The 23,367-nt window shown below is 41.1% G+C and overlaps 1 protein-coding gene across 1 annotated transcript in view; it reads right to left on the bottom strand.

Annotated features, from left to right (window-relative positions):
- Positions 1–23,367, bottom strand: part of CDH2 (cadherin 2) — a 326,031-nt gene that overhangs the window by 271,892 nt on the left and 30,772 nt on the right. The window contains exon 2 of the mRNA XM_073679198.1: positions 8,537–8,648. Coding sequence (XP_073535299.1) covers positions 8,537–8,648 — 112 coding nt within the window. The remainder of the gene's footprint in view (positions 1–8,536; positions 8,649–23,367) is intronic.

Raw genomic sequence — 23,367 nt, forward strand, 5'->3', positions numbered from 1 at the left:
TCATTTTGATACAATCACTGTTTTCTTCACTGTAGATCTAGCAGTGCTCAGAATGCTACGCCTCGTATAACCCCGCCCACACCAATGATTGGCAGCTTTCTCTGCGCACTTTACATTGACAGAAATCTGCTAATCAGTGATGAGGATAGGGTTGAACTAGAAGGCAAGAGACACCTGAGCCTTTTAGTGATAATCTCCTGCTGATAAAACATTGATTTTATTGAACAGCCACGCACAGCCCAGTAAGTGATACAGAACAAGATTCAGGCTCTTAGCCCCTACATAATTCTGCTCTCAGACTACATAGCAAGACCTGCTGACAGATTCCCTTTATTTCAGATTATTGACCAATAACCACTTTAAAGAATGGAACCTTCTGGCAGCACAAGTTTCTTGTGATTTGTTCTCTTCGGTCCAAGGAACAGGTAGCCAGTAATGTCACTGAAATGGTAAAAGATGAAATCCTGATGTAGGGTTGTCAATACTGGTTCTTCTTTATTTCGGCTTTTTGGGTGACAATGGCTTTTGTACAAACTTGAGATCCAGCATTTTCCGACTCAATCCATGCCCTTGGCTAAACAAAAGCCAAAGCTGATACGAGTACTTCATAACATAGAAGGGGATGAGGCGAAATTGGTAAGGTGGAGGACTGCCTAATGACTAGATGAATTTTTACTCACTGATGAGCTCTGAATTTCCCCAGAATCTCCATAGACCCTTAATAACGCATCGTTATGGTAGCTTCCCAGTGGTGTAAATCTAAAGCAAATTTGCGATAAAAGAGTTGTAGATGATTATCTTTTTAAAAAGAACTCAACAGGTGAGTTTCTTTGATATTCTCGGCATAAATACTGAGTTATAATTTCCATACAGAGCTAAACTATCAAATATCCCTTAAGGTGGGAACTGATGAGTTCTTTCAATATTCTGCAAATCTAAGAAGTAGTGTGAGAAAAGCCATTTTTTTCTGGAAATGGAAGAGCTGTTCTTCCGTGCAGATATATAATGCCGGCACACTTATATAAGGTATGTTTTGGTGGCACGAAACTTAAAGCCGTTCTTTCTTCATTTAAATTCAGTTGCTGATGGCAATTCTATTTTAAAAATGAATTAATTAGTTGGTTATCTGCTGCTCAGCGCTGTTTCCAAGCACCAATGAAGATTACTGACAATTCAGTGAGGCAGGATGGGATTAAAGTCGACTTGCAGCTCCAACAAATGAGCTGAATATTTGTGTTCCTAGACTTGTCTGACCATTCCTGCAGTGGGGTTCATTATTTCAGGTGATTTACCACCTCCAAAGAATAATGATATTATTGTACATAATTATGTGACATTGATTTACAGAGACCACCCATTCTCTAGTACAATTGTATTCTTTTAAAATACATATCTTCCAAAAATGAGACATTTAAAGGGAATCTATCAACAGATTTTGGCTGTGTAATCTGAGGACAGTATGGCGTAGGGGTTAAAACACAGAATTCAGTGATGTGTCACTTATCAGGCTGTGTGCTGTTGTTTACTTACAATGAAGGTTTTATCACTAGGCCATTATCATTGCTGTAACTAGCTGGCACACACCTCCTGGTCCGACCAAGCCCCCTCCTGTGATAAGCAGCTCATTGTTAATAGACTATGTAAATACAGAGCCCGGTGTGGGTAGGGTTAGCTTTCTCAGCTCTGCTGTAATAACTACTGTACCCAGTAAGCTAAATGATACATTGCTGGAATCAGGGTTTCTTTTCCTACATCATGTTGCTCTCGGATGAGGTAGCAAAAACCGGCTGACAGATTCCCTTTAAAAAAGTTATCTCACATGTCTGACATTGTAGAATGGGGAACCCTATTTGCCCCTCAGATTTAGATTTGAGACCCATCTCTAAGAGCAGCTTCTGTTCTTTACACCCCATTCAAACTTTACAGACGGGGCCATTCATTTAAATGCCCAGCGGGTAATATTACATTTTCCATAAAGCAAACATGGCAGGAGAAACGTATGGTCAAGTGCAGCTTCCTCTGACTGTCTGATACTATGTGAAAAGAAGCTGGTCTCATGAAACAACCCCTTTATCAGGGAGATTTATCATTTTCTCCTCCCCTCTTTCCCCAGAGCCATAACTTTACTTCTCCCTTGACACAGCCATAGGAGGGCTTTCATTTATTGCGGGATGAGTTGTACTTCTGAAACACAATTCCGCCATTGTTTTTGTCTTCTGTTCTTATGGCGGTCATTGTGAGATAAAAATAATCCAGCAATATGATTCCATGGGTCAGTGCGATTGTGGTGATACCAAACTTGTAATTTTTGTTTTTTAAAAAAAGTGATTTGTGTCGCCATTTTTACATTGATGGAGCTGTGTGAGAGCTTGTCTTTTGCATGGCGAGATGCAGTTATTATTTTGGGGTAGATACTGTATAACAATTTGATTCCTTCTTATTGCACTTTTTTATGGTCGCAACCAAAAAGATTTTTCTTCTCTTCACGTCCTTTACCATACACGTTATTCAATTTTTTAATTTCCAAAATCAGACACAGCAATACCAAATATGTTTATTTTTATATATGTTATTTATTTTTTAAAGGAGAGGGGAGGATTTTTTAAATTTATCTGCTGTTATCAGCAAGATATGATGTAGGCTCAGCTCCTGAGCCCGCATCATACGTGGGAAACCAACATTGTACCACTATGTCTAATGTATTTAAAACTATTCAGTTGTATTCCAATGAAATACTTAAATTATTTTAGTTCATATATTACAAACACCTCTGTCTTTAATTATTTCCTCTTTTATTTCTGCATTCTTATCCCTATTGGTCCAGCCCACAATGCTATTTATTTTCTTAAGTTTAAAGTAAGAAATTCTCTTAAAGACAAAGCACAATACTATTCTCACAGCATATCTCGTGAGAATGGTGGTAAGATTCTTGCGCTTTAAATGAAAGTTAAGTTTCATTAATGCAAGTCTTATAATCGAGCACTATGTCACTTGTGGTCATGAAACAAAATGCTTTTCTGGACCATTAATAGAGCTTATTACAAAGAAGTGCACTTGCATGCTATTGCCTAATTAAAAAGAATTGGTAATTGACAAAAAAGACCTGAGCTCCATCTACTAATATGGACAAAGTAAAAACCAAATTAGGATAGACTGTTGCATTAGGATAGAATTATCTACCCTTAATTCTCTAAAAACCTGACACATCCGGTCTAATTTGAAATTCGCTTCTTTTCCTAAACAGATCACCTTTTATAAATGTATGCATTAAGCGATTAAAGCAGTGGAGGAACTGAGTACCTTAATTCAGAAAACATCTCCGTTCATCATTTCCTCCTACATTTAAGTTTCAATTACAGTTGAAAAATGCAAAATGCTATGTGAAAATATCATTACTGTGAGCTATAGCTATACACAGTCAAGGTAAATCAAGTCTATAGCTTTTTGTTTCAAGAATCCATTCCTCTGGCACCTTCTCAATCCATCTAGCAAGATTTATATGCAAGATAGGAAACTAAAGGAAGGGAGATGGGTCCTTGTAATCTACTTCAAAGCACTGGAAACCGAACCTTTTTATCAGCTCAACCACATCTAAATTAACTAAGCAGCAACAATCTCACAGACAAAATAACCATAATGTGTGTTTGCATAATCAATTCGGGGACTGAACCGCCAAAAATGACTGTTGTTTCAAAAATGGAAACTAATGGTGCTGGCTGATAATTGGGAACGAACGTTCCTATGAATACTCGTTCACATTACCAATCGCCCAACGAACAACAAAGAAAATCATCGTTCTCGGTAGCACATCGTCCTCAGTAATTAGATATGTGCTGCCAAGAACAATGGCATTCTACACGCATCGTATTAACGACTATTCTCTGCACATGGAAGTGCGATCGGCCTCTCTAAACAGCCTACAAAAACAACCGCTGATCAGCTTACAAGTTGCCTATCAGCCATCTTTTTCTGGCCACGAACAGGCTGTGTGAATGCAGCGTAAGAAATAATGGAGGAGTAATCCAGTGCAATGTGTCCATGACAATAATCGAATGAAAGACTGATCCTTGTGCGTTGGTCAGAATATTTAGACTATGTTCACATGTTGCTTTTTTGCTGCTTTTTTTCTGCAGCCAAAACCTGATCTCTATTAGCGGTAAAAAAAAAGCAGCAGACAGAAAGCAGGTTTTGCTGATTTTTTGCTGCTTTTTTGCTACGTTTTTCAGGATCCCAAAGTTCAGTTTTGCTTTCACCATACAAGTAGGAACAATACAAGGTGTTAGGCCACCAATGCAAGATGCATGTGACACCATAAAACATTTTTTGAAAAAAAGGGCAATGTCTTGGTCTCCTCACCTGAGAATGGCAGTTAGGATTAGTACAATTTAATTAAATTAGTGATACATGTTAAAGTAAACCAATTCAATGGCCGACCAATGTGTAAAAATAAACATTATCTGACCAGTGTGTGACATTGAACAATACCTGACCAACTGACTAGCCCTGACCAATGTGTGAAAGTAAACAGTGTCCGCCCTACAAAATGCTCTGCCAATGTCTTAGGTAAACTATTCCAGACCAATCCACTTCCCCCTCTGTTGTTACATTTGTAATTATGTATTTTTCATGAACTCATAAACTTTTTTTCTTCAGAATAGTTACTATGTTTTCAGACATAAATATCTTTTTCCACTAAATAATTTGATCAATTTGCCCTTTTTTCCAAAAATGTTGTATGGTGTCACATATGTCTTGCATTGTTGGCCGAACATCTTGCATTGTTCATGCTTGTATGGTGGAAGCAAAGCTAAACTTTTTTTGAGTAAACGAAATCCTCTGAATAAAACATTTCATAAAATCTGAATCTATTCCAATCTAAATAATGTTACAACCGCAGACGGTCAATTTTTGCTGCAGAATTTTACAGGGTATTTAACCCTTTGCAATGCAGAGTATAAAATCTGCTACAAATCTGCTACATTTCTGCTCTGGATTTCCAAATGCAGCAAATCGACAGCATATTTGACCCCTTTGGTCTTAGGGCCCCTATATACATTAGATAACTGTTTGGCTGACAACTATCTTCACTGACTCCACCTTATGTAGGAACACTATGCTCAGCAGAGGACAAAAGGATCAGCAGCTGGAAATCAATCAGGCCGGTTCCTTCTCTCCCCCGACATGACATCATGTGTCCGGGAAGAAGCTAAAGGCTCCTAATACACATTAGACTGTCTGCCGATCAAATTGTCTAGTTAGTCTAAAGCAGGGTAGTCAAATTCAAACACACAGAGGGCCAAAATTAAAAACTTGGACAAAGTCGCGGGCCAACCAGTATACAGCATAATGGCCCCACATAGTCCTCCATACAGAGTAATGGGCCCCACATAGCCCTGCATACAGTATAATGGGCCTCACATAGTGCTCCATACAGAATAATGGACCTCACATAGTGCTCCATAGAGAATAATGGGCCCCACATACTCCTCCATACAGAATCATGGGCCCCACATAGTCCTTCATACAGAATAATGGGCACCACATAGTCCTCCATACAGTATAATGGGCCCCACATAGTCCTCCATACCATACAGTATAATGGGCCCCACATAGCCCTCCATACAGAATAATGGGGCTGACAAAATCCTCCATCCAGAATAATGGGCCCCTCATAGTCCTCCATCCAGAATAATGGGCCCCACATAGTCCTCCATCCAGAATAATGGGCCCCACATAGTCCTCCATAAAGTATTATGGGCACCACATAGTCCTCCGTACAGAATAATGGGCCCACATAGCCCTCCATACAGAATAATTGGCCCCACATAGTCCTCAATACAGAATAATGGGCCCCACATAGTCCTCCATACAGTATAATGGCCCCACATAGTTCTCCATACAGTATAATGGCCCCACATAGTCCTCCATACAGAATAATGGGCCCCACATAGTCCTCCATACAGTATAATGGGGCCCACACAGTCCTCCATACAGTATAATGTGCCCCACATAGTCCTCTGTACAGAATAATGGGCCCACATAGCCCTCCATACAGAATAAAGGGCCCCACATAGTCCTCCATACAGAATTATGGGACCCACATAGTCCTCCATACAGTATAATGGCCCCACATAGTTCTCCATACAGTATAATGGCCCCACATAGTCCTCCATACAGAATAATGGGCCCCACATAGTCCTCCATACAGTATTATGGGCCCCACATAGTCCTCCATACAGTATAATGTGCCCCACATAGTCCTCCATACAGTATTATGGGCCCCACATAGTCCTCCATACAGTATAATGTGCCCCACATAGTCCTCCATACAGAATTATGGGCACCACATAGGGGTGGTGGTTATGGTGTCGCGGGCCAGATTTGGCCCATGGGCCAGAGTTTGACATGTATGGTCTAAAGTGTATGAGGGCCTTTACCCATAGGTGTTGTGTCAGGGTAAATACACACAAGATTACATTTCTGTGGATTTTAACTGCAGATTTGCGCAAGTAAAATGCACTATGGATTACAATAGCAGGAGAGTATAAATTTTATTTTATTTGCAGGAAATTACAAATGTTATTTACACGCTGCAGACTCGTTCCATGCTCACATCCCACCTAATGGTGTTTTACCAAGCAAAATGAAAATAGGAAATTACTTATTAACCAGTTAAGCTGTCCTGACAACCTAGATGTACATAATAAGATGGTAAATGGTAATGACAAGAAAATAGTATGCAAACTACCAAAAATCAAATTAACTCTCTTTATTGCAAGAAATTCCCCAAACCATTGGAAAGTTCCATGAATGCTCTAAAGGTGGCTATATTTTCTGCAGCACATATAATTGCTTATCTGTAATTCTGAAATACTCAGAAGATTCAATTAAGGGTGCACTTGAGGAAATGGAACAATCAGTGCACTTCCCTTGGTTATTTCATTATTCATTTTTGTTTTAAACTATTGAAATATTTATTTTCCACTTGTCCAAGGATCTCCAACCTTATTAAAGATCAGGCATGTAGCAAGTACCCGAAAATCTTTTTCACAAAAGCAGTTCAGCCGTTTTTAGTTTATAACCATTTTGTTCTTGTTGTGGAGGATAGCCGCTCTACATAATCCACTGGGTTTGGGTTGTGGCATTTCAATGTACACAGTAGTCAGCCTGAACAAAGAGAATTGAAGTGTAAAGTATGTGGAATTATTGGAAACAGACTGAAACATCTGAGTCTCTGAAATAATCATAAATGAGAAAGTAGGTAAATCTATGACAGTTTAGGGTCCGATAGATGCATATATGAGCCCGAGACACACACTATAGCTTTGCCTACAGCTGATGTTAAAGCAGAAACGACTAAAAATAAAAGTTATCCAAAATTGCCTGTTTTACACCATTTCAACCAATAATTTAAAAGGGAATCTGCCAGCAGGTTTTTGCTATGTAATCTGAGAGCAGCATGATGTAGGGACAAAGCGATGTGTCACTTACTGGACTGTGTTTTGCTGTTTCAATAAAATCTGTGTTTTAACACTTAGAGGACGAGGTGTCTCGTGCCTCCCAGTCAAGTGCTGTGTAACCCCGCCCCCACCACTGATTAGCAGCTTTCTGTCAACATACTGTACAGTGTACACAAAAAGCTGCCAATCAGTGGTGTGGGCGGGGTTATACACAGCTTAGCATTCTGAGCTCTGCTAGATCTGATTCTATCACAACTGCTGCACCCAGTAAACTAAATGACACATCAATCGAATCAGGGTCTCTGTCCCTATATCACGCTGCTGTCAGATTATACAGCAAAAAACCTGCTGACAGGTTCCCTTTAAAAGTGTCAAGGTTTTATGTGATGCCTGACAACTCATAAACTACGTGTACTGTTGCAGACAATCATTCGATACATGGTGGCCGATTCTAAATAGATAGTTAATTAAAAGACTCTCATTTTTATATATGCATTTAGGATTTTTTTAATTTTTTTTGCAAGAGTTTAGTTACAAAGAGTGTCTCTCGCAGCGGAGGACTTGTCCTTTCCTCCCTTACAGAGATTCAGATCCATGTGAATAACAACTGGGTAATGCTTCATCTTTCCTGCGGGGGTGCTGCAGGAAAGCTGAACACTTATTGACAGATTGTCTTACAGATTTTTTTTTAGCAACTTCTGGGATTTCTAGAACTGGAATACTTTGCGATTAGGTTATTGGCAAGGGACCTTCCTAACAAGTAAGATTTGTGGAAATCAGAGAACATTCCTAATCAAGGGGTTTAAGGCAAGCTTAAAAAGGTGAACACCTAATGCTAATGAACAAATGAATGCGTAAAAAAGTGCAATTAATAGAACAGTTAAAGATATGTAAATAGTTGTCATGTTATATGCAATGTGCTAATATTTTGCTCACACCTAAACGTCAAGTCATTATATATACACTATTATATAGCAATAGGTGTTTGTAAATGACTATAACGTTTCATCAAAGACAAATCAGTAATACAACAAGATGTAGAACTAGAAAAAAATAGTCTTTCTTGGTGACCTTACCATTTAGGAGAGGCTGCCCTTCACGTACGCTTCTGTACACACTTGCGTGATAAACATCCTCAAGAAATCTTGTCTTGCATAATCTGGATCCCCCGAGTGCTCCTGCTGGTCCCTGAAATGTAACAGAATATGTCTGTTATACACACTCGCACCATTATCAGCAGACATTTCGCTCGACATAAAACCTTTTTTTTCGCTCCGGCTCCGTCTAAACGACTCGTTTAGGTTTTGAAAGGTTTACAATTAGTAATGTAGGGGCAAAGGGTTCAACTTTTTTGATAACTGAAATGGAAGAAACAAATCCCACTTGTCTGGTGAGATCTAAACTCTAAACAATCTCGCTTCTTTTAACAATTGAACTTAGCAGTCGTTGAGCCTTAAGTGGAATCATAGGGGAGAGCAAGAACGTTCTTCCAGAGGAGACATCGCTAGCACAAACCATTTCACCGACGCAAAACTTATTTTCAGACAATGATGCTCAAAATGTCAAACCTGAGCCGGAAAATCTGGACAAGCCTCCTAAAAACGTTCTCGAAAAAAGGTAATGAACTAGAGATAGAAGGAAAACTGATAATTGTCTGAAAGCAATGTCTTCTGGAAGCCAGTCGTAGACCACATCTAACATTTGACCACTTTAGCTCATTTCAATTGAATTTCAAGGCAAAATGGCATTTAACTCTTTTGAGGGCATCGCCAACCATGTTTCTCCCGCACAATGAAAAAAAAAAGAGTAATTTGGGCGCTTTTGTGTTGTTAATAATCAGAAATCTTTGCCTTTGTCACTCATACCTTTCAAAAGCGCGAATACACAAGAAAACATCAGGAAGAAGATTGGCCTTGGAATAGGGGTTTTGACAACAGCTAAGAAAGCAAAAAGCTTTTAATGGTTATTTTGTCATTGGATAAACAATAAAGCAGAAAAAGGTTACGTGTGGCACGAAAAGAGCTTAAAATCTATACAAAACCTAGCTGCAGGCTTAGTCAATAAAAATGTAATTCAGTAGATGACACCCATACAGCACGAGAGCCGCAATTTACTGGAGAAGATTTGATGTATAGAAAAAAATAAATCAGTATGTCCTTGCTTACTGAGGAACAAAATGCTGAATATTTAAAGAATCCCGTGCAATTTGTCAGGGAGATGAGACTGAGAACGGACAGCTTCACTTGTCTGCGAATCTGGAGAAGACCAAAGGGTCCTCCTGCTTCTTCTCACTGGAGGAATGTAGGTGATAGGCCTGAGACTTTCCAGTGACTGTCCAGGCAGGAAGCTCACATGGAGAAGTCTGTTTTGACAGTGACGATAATCACTGCACACTGTCAGTTAATTTCCACAATGACAAACAAAGAACTGGAGCCGGGCCAACGACCCAGAGAAAAGACTTCCTATGAGTTTCCGGTATATGCGATCAGCTTTTTTTTTAGGTAGATGTCACCAGCCTGACCGTTTCGAATTACTCATTAATTTTGGACTTTTTTTTTTCCTTTAAACTTTTTGCTGAGGGAGGCACCGGAATTATATGAATAACACATAAAGAAAACATTAGTGAATGGTACAAAATGGTGATGTGATCATGCTAAGTGCTGACTGATTATATACATTGTAGGCCACGTTCACACATGCAGTATTAGGTCAGTATTTTACATCAGTATTTGTAAACCAAAACCAGGAGAGGAACAATCAGATGAAAAGTATAATAGAAACACGTCACCACTTCTGTATTTATCACCCACTCCTGGTTTTGTCTTACAAATACTGATGTAAAAAACTGACCAAATACTGAGTGTGTGAATGTGGCCATAAAGTGATATAGGACTACAAGTCATACTGTAAGAAGTTGGGTTTTATTTTTTTAAGCAGCTAATATTGGTCTAAAATAACCAAAGAAGGACCAGTCACCTTACCAATTTCATGCCGACGCTTCTCAGGTCCCTCACAGATCTATGTTTACCCAGCTCTGGCAATGTTATAGGGGGTTCACCACCACATGTCATGTCAATGGCTGATCGCTGGAGCGGAGTAAATATCTAATAGACGGCAGGAGATTGGTAAGATGAGCATTACTGCTTTGGTTATTTTACATCTTTGTAAGCTGTTATAAAAAAAAATAATGGGATTGGGCAACTCTTTTAATTAGCCCAAGTATAGCTAAGTAACTAAGTTACAAAAGCTTTAAAGGAAATTTTGTCACCAGGTTTTACTACCTAACTTGAGAGAAGCATAAAGTAGAGACAGAGACCCTGATTCCAGAGATGTGTCAATTACTGGGCTGCTTACAAGCAGTTTTGGTAAAATCATTGTTTTATTAGCAGGAGATTATCACTACAGGACTGGTTAACCTGCTGCCCATATACATGAGCTCTGTATAACCCCACCATCACCACTGATTGGCAGCTTTATGCCTATGCACAGTGTACACATAAATCTGCCCATCAGTGGTGTGGGTGGGGTTATATAGGGCTCAGCGTTCAGAGAAGTGGTAGATCTGCAACAGATATAACTGTGATTGTATGAAAACTGCAGCAAGCAGCTCATTAGGTGACATATCTCCGGAATCAGGGTCTCTGCCCCTACATCATGCTGCTCTTGGAATATCAAAAACTTGATGACAGTTTCTCTTTAAACCCTTACCAACATATGACATAATGGCATCTCGTATGTTGGCTCCCAGTTTTTTATGCAAGTTCAGGTGCTGAGCCCATATTTTTGCCAGCAGATGATGACTTTGTTATTCAGCCATCATGTGCCTCTAACAGCCACGAGTAGAGCGTATTTTGCGACCAAAGCTGGTAACCTGTTAAATGGTGCTGTTAATTTGTGACAGCATTTATAAATCGGGGCCCAGGGTGTTCGCTGTTCAAAAGATCGTGGTGCACCGATGGGCTGCCATGACGGCTGGGGATCTGCTGAAGTCTCCCATCCCTGTCATGGTGGTACTCCTATAAAAGCCAACTGTGATTTTTGCTATATGCAGCAATACTGTGGTACACAAGTACAAGAAATCAGACAATCACAGGTTCAAGACCCATAAAGAGACAACAAAATACAGTAAAAAGTAGAAAAAAGTGTTTTTAAAAATATGAAAAAAAAATTACAAAAGTTTGACTCACCGTCTTTTCACCCATTAAAAACAAAGACAAAAAAATACACTTAATGTATGTGATAGGCTAAGTGCCCACGATGCAGAAATGCTGTTTATTTTTTCCGCTTCTCCCTGGCAGGAAAAACGCATGCGGATTGTACATGCGGATTTTACATGCGTTTTTCCTGCCAGGTAGAAGCGTTTGTCAAGCGTTCTTCACATGTATTTCCGCATGCAGGTTATCAAGCACTTTTCCAAGCGATTTTAGCATCACTTGGAAAGTGCTTGACAACTTGGTCACACTATATAAATCCATGCAACCGGCATGGATTTATGTTGTGTGACCAAGTTAATAGTTAAAAAAAAGAATAAAAATGGTAAAAAAATAAACATTATACTCACCTTCCGATGGCCCCCGGAGTTTTCTCCGCCGCGTCCCGTCTCCCCATGTCTCGCGGTGGTCTAAAAGGACCTGCGGTGACGTCGTTTAGTCATGTGACAGGTCACGTGACCGCCGACGTCAGCGGTCGCGTGACCTGTCACATGACTAAATTACGTCACCGCAGGTCCTTTTAGACCATCACGAGCAGTACAACAGACCGGACATAGCGGAGAAAACACCGGGGGCCATCGGAAGGTAAGTATAATCTTTATTTTTTATTTTAAATTCTTTTTTTAACAGGTACTATGGTACCCGAGTCTGGAGGAGAGTCTCCTCTTCTCCAGACCCGGGTATCATCCGCACATAGAATCGCATAATATCCGCATGTGCACATGTGCTCTTGCGGATATTATGCGATTCAATGCAAGTCAATGGCGGCAATTACGCTGCGAGACCCGCAAAATTAATGGATATGCTGCGTATTTTTCCGCAATAATAATACGCAGCAGAAATTTCCGCAGCATGTGCACAGCACATGCGGATCATCATTGGGGACCATGGGGCACGTATTACCAAACGTTTTTTAAGCATTTTCGCTGCGGAAATTCCACGGCAAAAACGCTTGAAAAACGCATAGTGGGCACGCAGCCTCATCTCCACGTCTGCAAAGGTCTGGTCTCTAAAAATGTAAAATTAATTAACCCGATCGGCAAGTGGCATGATAATAAAAAAAAATCTAAACACCAAAATTGTGGGTTTTTTTGGACGCTGCATCGCCACAAAAATGAAATAAGAGGTAATAAAAATATGTACCACAAAATCAATGAAAACTTCAGCTTAGGGTGCAAAAAACAAGCCCTCACACAGTCCCATTGACCAAAAACTGAAAACGTTATGGGTATCATAAAATAGCAAAACAAAAATATTTTTTTTTATTTATGAATTTCTAACTTTTTCTTCACCAATTAAATAAAAAAAAAAACTAGGCATGTTTGGTATCACAGTAACTGTTCTGATCTGGAGAATCATATTGTCAGTGTGAAAACAGAACCCAAAAAAACAATGGAGGAATTGCGCTTTTCTCACAATTTCAACGCACTTGGAATTTTTTTCCTGTTTTCCAGTGCATCACATGATAAAATGGATGATGTCATTAAAAAGAAAAACTTGCTCTGAAAAAGCAAGCCCTCATATGACTATGTCGACGGAAAAATAAAAAGGTTATTGGCTCTCGGAAGAAGGGGAAGAAAAAATGAAAGCAAAAAAAAACGGAAAATTGCCCGGTCGGGAAGGGGTTGCCTATAGTAAAAATGAAGCAGCAACAATGCTATTAATCATTTTCTTGTTTAGACAAAAATTAAGACATTTTAATAATATTCTACAATTACTGTCTTACGACCCCTTAGAGGGGTATTCACATCTCCAAGACCCTATTCCAATATGTAGCAGGTGTAGTAATAATAATATTAGCAAATACCTCCAATTAGAAATGTAGTATAGTTTTTCTGATTCGCTATGTCTCTTTCGTCATGTGCAGGCATTGCAGGACCTTAGGTATCCATGGTTATGACCACTAACTAGCCAACTAACTGTCACTATATCAGTGGTCGTAACCATGGATACCTAAAGTCCTGCAATGTCTGCACATGAGGAAAGAGACATAACGAATCAGAAAAATGATACTACATTTCTAATTGGAGGTACTTATTAATATTATTATTATTACACCTACTACATATTGGAATAGGGTCTTGGAGATGGGAATACCCCTTTAAGCAGTTTTTTTTTATATCTGCCTGGAAGGGCACCATTATTCTTGAACTGGCAGAGATGACTGTGACCACCCTTGCAGAGAGCAGCGCAACGCCCTTATTATTTCAGGTCAATATTTATATACCAAAGCTCTGGGTTTTCCATCAAATGACATATTTTTATCAGCAGGCTTACACAGATTGTAACATATGGCAGAGAAAGAGTGAGGTGAGAAAACTAAAATCAATGATGTATGAAACACGAACAAATAAAACTTACCAAAAGGAAAAAGCAATAAAAAGAGAAAAAAATATGTCAGGCGCAAACTTAATAAATCCACTGGTGACCTGAATCCACCAACAAGGCACTGAGTCCACGCACCCGGCAGAGACCTTCAGGTCTCTATGATGGGACTGGTGGGAATCTGTGCAGATTCCTTGCATCTTGCTGGAGAATATGATGTTAAAATTAATGATCCATTACCTTACTTGCCACAAATAATATAATACATGAACAGTGCTAAGACCCACAGAATAACTCATGGCCATGTGCTCTATTAGGGCCCCTATTTATCATTGTGGGATCCTATTTGCCAGAGCTGAGACCTATACAGCATATGATCATCTCATTCACTCCAATAGACTTCATGAAATTAACTGGTGTTTTCTAATTTACATTGAATTTTTTTTTCTTACGACTCCCTTAAAGTGGTTGTCCCCTACTTTGATAAAGATGTTGATGATCTATCATAAGAATAGACCAACACTATTAGGTTAGTGGAATCCAACATCAGGATCAGTTGCAGTTATCTCCGGCGCACAGAGCTAGAGCAGCTCGGCTCCTTATACTGTTTAGTGGTTGTAATGTATTCACCTCCATAGCCATTAAACAGAGTATGGAGCAGTGCCGCCACCACGCCGGTAAAAGCTGATCCTTGGAGGTGCCGGGTGTCGGATCCCCACTGATCTAATGCTGATGACCTATCCTAAGGGCAGGTGCAGAAAACTGTTTTCTCCACATCCAAGAAAATTGGTCCGATTATGCTAATCACACTCTGATCTGACTCTGATCAGAGTGTGATCTGAAAAGTTTCTCCACCTTCTCTATATTGTCAGTCTGTGAAAATCGGACTGCACTTGGATGTCATCCGAGTGCAGTCCGATTAGTTCAATGGACCTATAGAGTTGAATGGACAAGTGAACAATACAATTATCGGAGGCAAATCAAGTTCTCAGATGTGCACAGCCCTATAGAATAACATGGGGATGAGTGCTATCCATCAAAGCGACGGATAGCACTTGTCCGAGTGATACCGTCATCTGCATGAGCCTTAAGGAAAAGTCATCAATATCAAAGTAGAAGACAACCCCTTAAAGCTAAAAGTAATGTTATATGTTGATGTTTTTATTTAGTGATGTTTCTATAAAAAAACATAGTTAATTCAATCAATCTGACCATACAGCCTGTGCATCAATTAAAACTGCATAATGCTTGAAGACCAGTTTGTTTTAAAGCACACCTGTCAGCAGGATTGTGCTTAGTAAACCACATACACTGTCAGGCGGGCGCTGTAACACTGATTAAAATGACACCTTTAAATACTGCCTGTGTAATTTGTGTACCACACATGAAATTTACATTTATCAAAATGGCCCCCGCCGCCCGCGCATGCGCAGTAGCATCTTTCAGTTGCCGAGAAATGCTACTGCACATGCGCGGGCGCCATTTTGCTGGAGGAAAATGAAATTTGCATGCAGCAATATGGCCCCCGTCGCCCGCGCTTGCGCAGTAGCATTTCTCATTTGCCGAGAGATGCTACTGCGCATGTGTGGCGCGCGGCGCCATATTGCTGCAGGCAAATTATTTTTCCTCCAGCAAAATGGTGCCCGTGCAGTAGCATTTCTCGGCACCCGAAAGATGCTACTGCGCATGTGGTGGGGGCCATTTTGGTGCATGTAAATTTCATGTGTGGTACACAAATTACACAGGCAGTATTTAAAATAGTAGGCAGGTTACTGAAAGCACAGTGACCTGTCAGAGGCCAGAGATAGGCATACATAATGAGAGCACCAGCTACAGACCCTCCCTAAAGTCCCACCCCAGAGCACGAGCATCTCATTATGGCCAAACTGAAAATAAAGATTATAAAAGAACCACAGGACGGATTTCATCAACAAAGGTATCATTTTACAGTGAACGTAGTTTACTAAGCACAATCCTACTGACAGGTGCGCTTTAAGGGGGATCGTTCTGTTTCCATTGTCAGACTACAAGAATGCAGTTGTATCAATACTGTGGCTTCTCTTCTCTCATCTCTTCTCCTTCCTACTGAATCCTTCCAAGACAGCTGAAGCGCATTCATAAAAAAAGAGATGAGCAGAACCTACAAGTCATGGCTGCAGCAGAACTGCAGAAACTGAGAAGGAAGGTCCTGGCAGAGCAATGGCTAGTTATTTCCTACTGCAACATCAGCAGAAATCAGTGGCGCTCGTGGTCACAAAATTAAGCACATGTTGGGTAAAGAAAGGAAATCAGTTATTTGTCACTTTGATGGAAGGAAAAAAAAAAGACTAATGGCTCAGGATCCATTTTAATCTCAGCCTAACCCAGTTACATTATTTTTTTGTTGTCTTTAATAGGCAAAGTGACTGTAGCTAATACATGACATAGTCCCATGCTTCTCACTGTGCATTAGAATCACCAGAGAAAGCACCATTATACCTATCCTGTAAACTAATGCCTTTGGGCCACTATTAGCAGAGTGAACATCGATGCTTCTAAAGCCTTGTGTATTCCTTCATTTAGTACAAAGCAACATAATAGAGCGCACTCATGAGCCTCGAGCATCTACTCTTCTCCCTACAACACAAATCACTTTACTACAGTTACTCGGAGCCAACAACTTCATAATAGGGTTATTACTACAGATTCTTCCCTTCCTATAAACCAAGGAATATGGCTATAGCATCAAAATCATAACCAGGAATACATTTCTCTCAACAATGGAAAGCAGGGGACATATTTCTTGCTAATAGATACTCATGGCTTCACAACACGAGAAGATGACTCTTTATAGAACTTGCTTGTGGAAAAAACACAATTCTACGTGCTCCTCATCTAACAGGTTAAAGTACAAAAAAAAAGCCAAAGAATGACTTAGTAGGAGCAAGCTGAGCTTAATGCAGACTGGCTTTGCCTTCTCACTGCCAAAGTGGATTTGAGAAGCTCTAGCGGTTAGCTTCCCCACTGGGAATGCATCAAAGAATGGGGATCATGGTGATTAAATTCCACCTGAGAAGAATTTGAGGCCCTAATACAGAGAGTGCTAACAATAAGACAAAAGAGTGCGAGCTTTCCAAACCAAGACAGAAGCTGGCTGGCCCAATGATGATATTAAATTAATGTGAAAGCAATTTTCATGAACAATAAGAAAAGCTTGGAGAAGCGCAGGCAAGCCAGATCAAGATGATTAAAAAAATTCATTCTCCAATAAGTAAATACTTCTAAAAAGTAAATACTTTTATATTACATCTTGTCAGCAACATCTACAGCGGTTTTATCTTTCTGATTGTAAGATCTTCACCACCAGTTCTATTATGTACAGGATGCTTATTTGAGGCTCTGCGGAGAAAATTGTATATACACTGCTCAAAAAAATAAAGAGAACACTTAAACAACAGAATATAACTCCGAGTACATCAAACTTCTGTGAAATCAAACTGTCCACTTAGGAAGCAACACTGATTGACAATCAATTTCACATGCTCTTATGCAAATGGAATAAACAATAGATGGAAATTATTGGCAATTATCAAGACACCCTCAATAAAGGAGTGGTTCTGCAGGTGGGGACCACAGACCACATCTCAGTACCAATGCTTTCTGGCTGATGTTTTGGTCACTTTTGAATGTTGGCTGAGCTTTCACACTCGTGGTAGAATGAGACAAGACTCTACAACCAACAGAAGTTGCTCAGGTAGTGCAGCTCATCCAGGATGGCACATCAATGCGAGCTGTGGAAAGAAGGTTTGCTGTGTCTGTCAGCGTAGTGTCCAGAAGCTGGAGGCGCTACCAGGAGACAGGCCAGTACACCAGGAGACTTGGAGGGGGCCGTAGGAGGGCAACATCCCAGCAGCAGGACAGCTACCTCCACCTTTGAGCAAGGAGGAACCTCCTGTTCCAGAGCACTGCCAGAGCCCTGCAAAATGACCTCCAGCAGGCCACAAATGTGCATGTGTCTGCACAAACGGTTAGAAACCGACTCCATGAGGGTGGTATGAGGGCCCGACGTCCACAGATGGGGGTTGTGCTCACAGCCCAACACCGTGCAGGACGCTTGGCATTTGCTACAGAACACCAGGATTGGCAAAGTCACCACTGGCGCCCTGCGCTCTTCACAGATGAAAGCGGGTTTACACTGAGCACATGTGACAGACGTGACAGAGTCTGGAGACTCCGCGGAGAGCGATCTGCTGCCTGCAATATCCTTCAGTATGACAGGTTTGGCAGTGGGTCACTAATGGTGTGGGGTGGCATTTCTTTGGAGGGCCGCACAGCCCTCCATGTGCTCGCCAGAGGTAGCCTGACTGCCATTAGGTAGCGAGATGAGATCCTCAGACCCCTTATGACACCATATGCTGGTGCGGTTGGCCCTGGGTTCCTCCTAATGTGGGACAATGCCAGACCTCATGTGGCTGGAGTGTGTCAGCAGTTCCTGCAAGATGAAGGCATTGAACCTATGGACTGGCCCGCCTGTTCCCCAGACCTGAATCCGATTGAGCACATCTGGAACATCATGTCTCGCTCCATCCACCAACGTCACGTTGCACCACAGACTGTCCAGGAGTTGGCGGATGCTTTAGTCCATCAGGAGCATCCCCAGGCATTGTAGGGAGGTCATACAGGCACGTGGAGGCCACACACAATACTGAGCCTCATTTTGACTTGTTTTAAGAACATTACATCAAAGTTGGATCAGCCTGTAATGTGTTTTTCCAATTTAATTTTGGGGGTGACTCCAAATCCAGGCCTCCATTGGTTAATAAATTTGATTTCCATTGATGATTTTTGTGTGATTTTGTTGTCAGCACATTCAACTTTGTACAGAACAAAGTATTCAATGAGAATATTTCATTCATTCAGATCTAGGATGTGTTATTTGAGTGTTCCCTTTATTTTTTGGAGCAGTGTATATGTTTTAGGACCTAATCTACTACTTTAGGACATATACTGAGCAATTTAGCAAATTCCAAGGCTTTAGACGTAACAGGTAAAAAATGAACAGTTTGTTAATGAAACTATGGATCTTTAGGTTATGTTCACACATTGCATTTTGCTGCGTTTTGTTTTCTGCAGGAAAACCTGCTCTATTGGCAGCAAAGAAGCAGGGTCAAAAAACGCAAGTTTTTGTGCGTTTTTGGTGATTTTTTTGTTGCTTTTATTGCTGCGTTTTTGGTGCATTTTCAGTATCCCAAAGTTCAGCTTTGCTTCCACCACAGAAGCATGAACACAGGTCACCAATGGCAGTGCACTGAGTTTGTAGGACACTGTTTACTTTCACAATTTGATCTGCCACTGAGTTGCTCAGGCTTTGTTCAATTTCACACCTTGATCAGCCAATGTTTACTTTTTACTAATTAAACTGTACTAATCCAAACTGCCATCTCAGGTGACCTAGACAAGATGGTAAACTTGGGAAAATCACAAAAATAAATGACTTTCACATACTGCTGTACTTACTGTTTTCACTAAAAATGTAGCAAAACCTGATACAGTACAGACCAAAAGTTTGGACACACCTTCTCATTTAAAGATTTTTCTATATTTTCATGAATTTGAAAACTGTACATTCATACTGAAGGCATCAAAACTATGAATTAACACATGTGGAATTATATACTTAACAAAAAAGTGTGAAACAACTGAAAATATGTCTTATATTCTAGGTTCTTCAAAGTAGCCACCTTTTGCTTTGATGACTGCTTTGCACACTCTTGGCATTCTCTTGATGAGCTTCAAGAGGTAGTCACCGGAAATGGTTTTCACTTCACAGGAGTGCCCTGTCAGGTTTAATAAGTGGGATTTCTTGCCTTATAAATGGGGTTGGGACCATTAGTTGTGTTGTGCAGAAGTCAGGTGGATACACAGCTGATAGTCCTACTGAATAGACTATTAGAATTTGTATTATGGCAAGAAAAAAGCAGCTAAGTAAAGAAAAACGAGTGGCCATCATTACTTTAAGAAATAAGGTCAGTCAGTCCGAAAAATTGGGCAAACTTTGAAAGTGTCCCCAAGTGTAGTTGCAAAAACCATCAGGCGCTACAAAGAAACTGGCTCACATGAGGACCGCCCCAGGAAAGGAAGACCAAGAGTCACCTCTGCTTCTGAGGATAAATTTATCCGAGTCACCAGCCTCAGAAATCGCAGGTTAACAGCAGCTCAGATTAGAGACCAGGTCAATGTCACACAGAGTTCTAGCAGCAGACACATCTCTACAACAACTGTTAAGAGTAGACTTTGTGCAGCAGGCCTTCATGGTAAAATAGCTGCTAGAAAAACACTGTTAGGGACAGGCAACAAGCAGAAGAAACTTGTTAGGACTAAAGAACACAAGGAATGGACATTAGACCAGTGGAAATCTGTGCTTTGGTCTGATGAGTCCAAATCTGACATCTTTGGTTCCAACCATCGTGTCTTTGTGTGACGCAGAAAAGGTGAAGGGATGGACTCTACATGCCTGGTTCCTACCGTGAAGAATGGATGAGGAGGTGTGATGGTGTGGGGGTGCTTTGCTGGTGACACTGTGGGGGATTTATTCAAAATTGAAGGCATACTGAACCAGCATGGCTACCACAGCATCTTGCAGCGGCATGCTATTCCATCCGGTTTGCGTTTAGTTGGACCATCATTTATTTTTCAACAGGACAATGACCCCAAACACACCTCCAGGCTTTGTAAGGGCTATTTGACCAAGGAGAGTGATGGGGTGCTACGCCAGATGACCTGGCCTCCACAGTCACCAGACCTGAACCCAATCGAGATGGTTTGGGGTGAGGTGGACCGCAGAGTGAAGGCAAAAGGGCCAACAAGTGCTAAGCATCTCTGGGAACTCTTTCAAGATTGTTGGAAGACCATTTCCGGTGACTGCCTCTTGAAGCTCATCAAGAGAATGCCAAGAGTGTACAAAGCAGTCATCAAAGCAAAAGGTGGCTACTTTGAAGAACCTAGAATATAAGACATATTTTCAGTTGTTTCACACTTTTTGTTAAGTATATAATTCCACATGTGTTAATTCATAGTTTAGATGCCTTCAGTGTGAATGTACAATTTTCATAGTCATGAAAATACAGAAAAATCTTTAAATGAGAAGGTGTGTCCAAACTTTTGGTCTGTACTGTATGTTTTTTCAGCGTTTTTTGCACTGCCCAATGGGTGAAAAACACTGAAAGAAGTGACATGCTGCATTCTGCAAAACCCACGGTTTTGCACAAAATACTGAGGACAACCAAAACAAGCTGTGTACATGAGATTTCTGAAATCTCATAGACTTTGCTGGTACTGTAAAAGGCAGGTGAAAAAAGTTGAAAAAACTCAACGTGTGAACATAGCCTTAGGGGGAATCACACTGCATTTAGCAGTGTCCTTCAGAGATATGCATGATAAGGATTTTCCAAAATAAGTCTTTACTATATTCCAATGATGCATATTGGCTGCAGTGGTTAAAAAAAAATGTATACCAAGTGGTATACTTTTTTATGGAATCATCAGCACTATTACATACAGCAGGAAAGGATATACTGATGTATACCAGTCCAATGGAGGCCAAGAGGGCCCCTTTTTGGCCTTTAATAGGTGGATATGAGCCTATTGACACATTTGACTGGGAGATGGGTCAAATGTATCTACAGGACTGGGAACAGTTACATAAGAAATATGTGGTGTGAAATCATGCTAACTTGAACCCAAAGTTTCCTAACAGATTTATCTTCAAAATTGTTACCTGTCAAAATACCGAAGGGTTGGACAGATAGATTTCCATCTTTCTAGTCTCCGTTTCACCTACCATGAAACACAGAGAGACAGGCAAATAGTTGTCACAGACAAAAGACGGCCAACTGATATCCTCCAACCAAAATTATGTGTCTTTGGCCAGATTTAGGCGACGTTCTCACCAGCGTAAGAAAGAGGACTTGTATAGACTAATAATAAAATGGCATTCAAGAATTGAGGGCAAGGGAAATATAAAAGAAACGTTTCAAGGGTTTTTCTTCTTTCTTTATTTATACCGGCGGATTTGCTGCGGTTCAATTAAAGTCAATGGGCTGCGGAAACGATGCGGAAATGCTGAGAGTGGTACTCGGGTCGGACTACTATTCTCCTCATCTGACCGCCGCTCCAGCTGACAACAGCGAGAGCGGCGTGGCTGAAAGGAGCAGCAGTCTCCTCAGCCGAGCCAAGACTGCGCGAGGTGGTAAAAAATAGAAAAACAGTAAAAAATAAAATAAAACAGTATACTCACCTATCCGGCGCCCCCCGGTGTCCTCCCGATGTCCCCCGGCGATGTCATCCTCCCGGCGGCCGGCAGTACACTGCCGGGAGCGAGCTCACTCCCAGCAGTGTACTGCGCTGCCAGGACCTGCGGTGCGGTCACGTGAGCTCTCAGCTGAAGATCGGCTGAGAGCTAACGTGACCTCACTTTACGGCACGAGTGCACCTGTTCTGAAGAATGTTCCCACCAGTACTGGTGCTGAGGTCACTGGGGCTGGTCAGCTGATCTTCAGCTGATGAACCCCAGTGACCTCCCTCCTGCAGCAGCATGTACACTGACAGGAGTAATTTTACACTCCTGTCAGTATACATTGCGGTCTTCTACAGCAGTGACATCAGTGATTGCTGATGTCACTGTTGTAGAAGTGACCAGGATTGGTGAGGGACAATCGTGATGTCGGTAATCGTGAACTACGTTGTGAAAGCGGACAGGTGAGGGATATGGTTGTTTTTTATTTTACTTGATAACAGGTGAACCATGCGGATTTAAAGCATGAAATACTTTCTAGTGATCAAATTTCTGCTGTGGAGACTAGCGACTCCGCAAGAGAATTTGGCATGCTGCGGTCCTGAAAGACGCACCGCATGTCAGTGTCCAAGGGTGATTCGCAGCCTCTGATGCACACACAGTGGACATGGGATTTCTAGAAATCCCATCCACTATGCTGTAACATCTGGACGCTGCGGGTTTGACGCTGTATAAACAAGCAGCGTCAAACCTGCAGCGGCTTCTGATCGTGGCCACATACCCAAACTTACCCGCAGCATGTCAATTTATGTAGCGGACACGCTAGTCTCCGCTGCAGATTTTGACCGATTGAAGTGTCATTATATGCAGTGGATTCACATGCACTGACAACAAAAGTGAGGCATTAGAACACCGCGTTTTGGACGCAGCAAAAATACGCTGCGTCCAAAGCATTGCTGAGTGCTGAACAGGGGGACATAGCGGCTAACCAAACACCTGTGAGCTGTTAATAATAGCCAGGGAACATATTTGCAAATGGCACCTTCCTAGGCTAAATATAGCAGCTCACAGCTGCCCCAGAAATTACATGAATGGAAAT

This window comes from Phyllobates terribilis, unplaced genomic scaffold (assembly GCF_046119375.1).
Source record: "Phyllobates terribilis strain yellow unplaced genomic scaffold, ASM4611937v1 Scaffold_4__5_contigs__length_816908805, whole genome shotgun sequence".
Taxonomy (NCBI): domain Eukaryota; kingdom Metazoa; phylum Chordata; class Amphibia; order Anura; family Dendrobatidae; genus Phyllobates; species Phyllobates terribilis.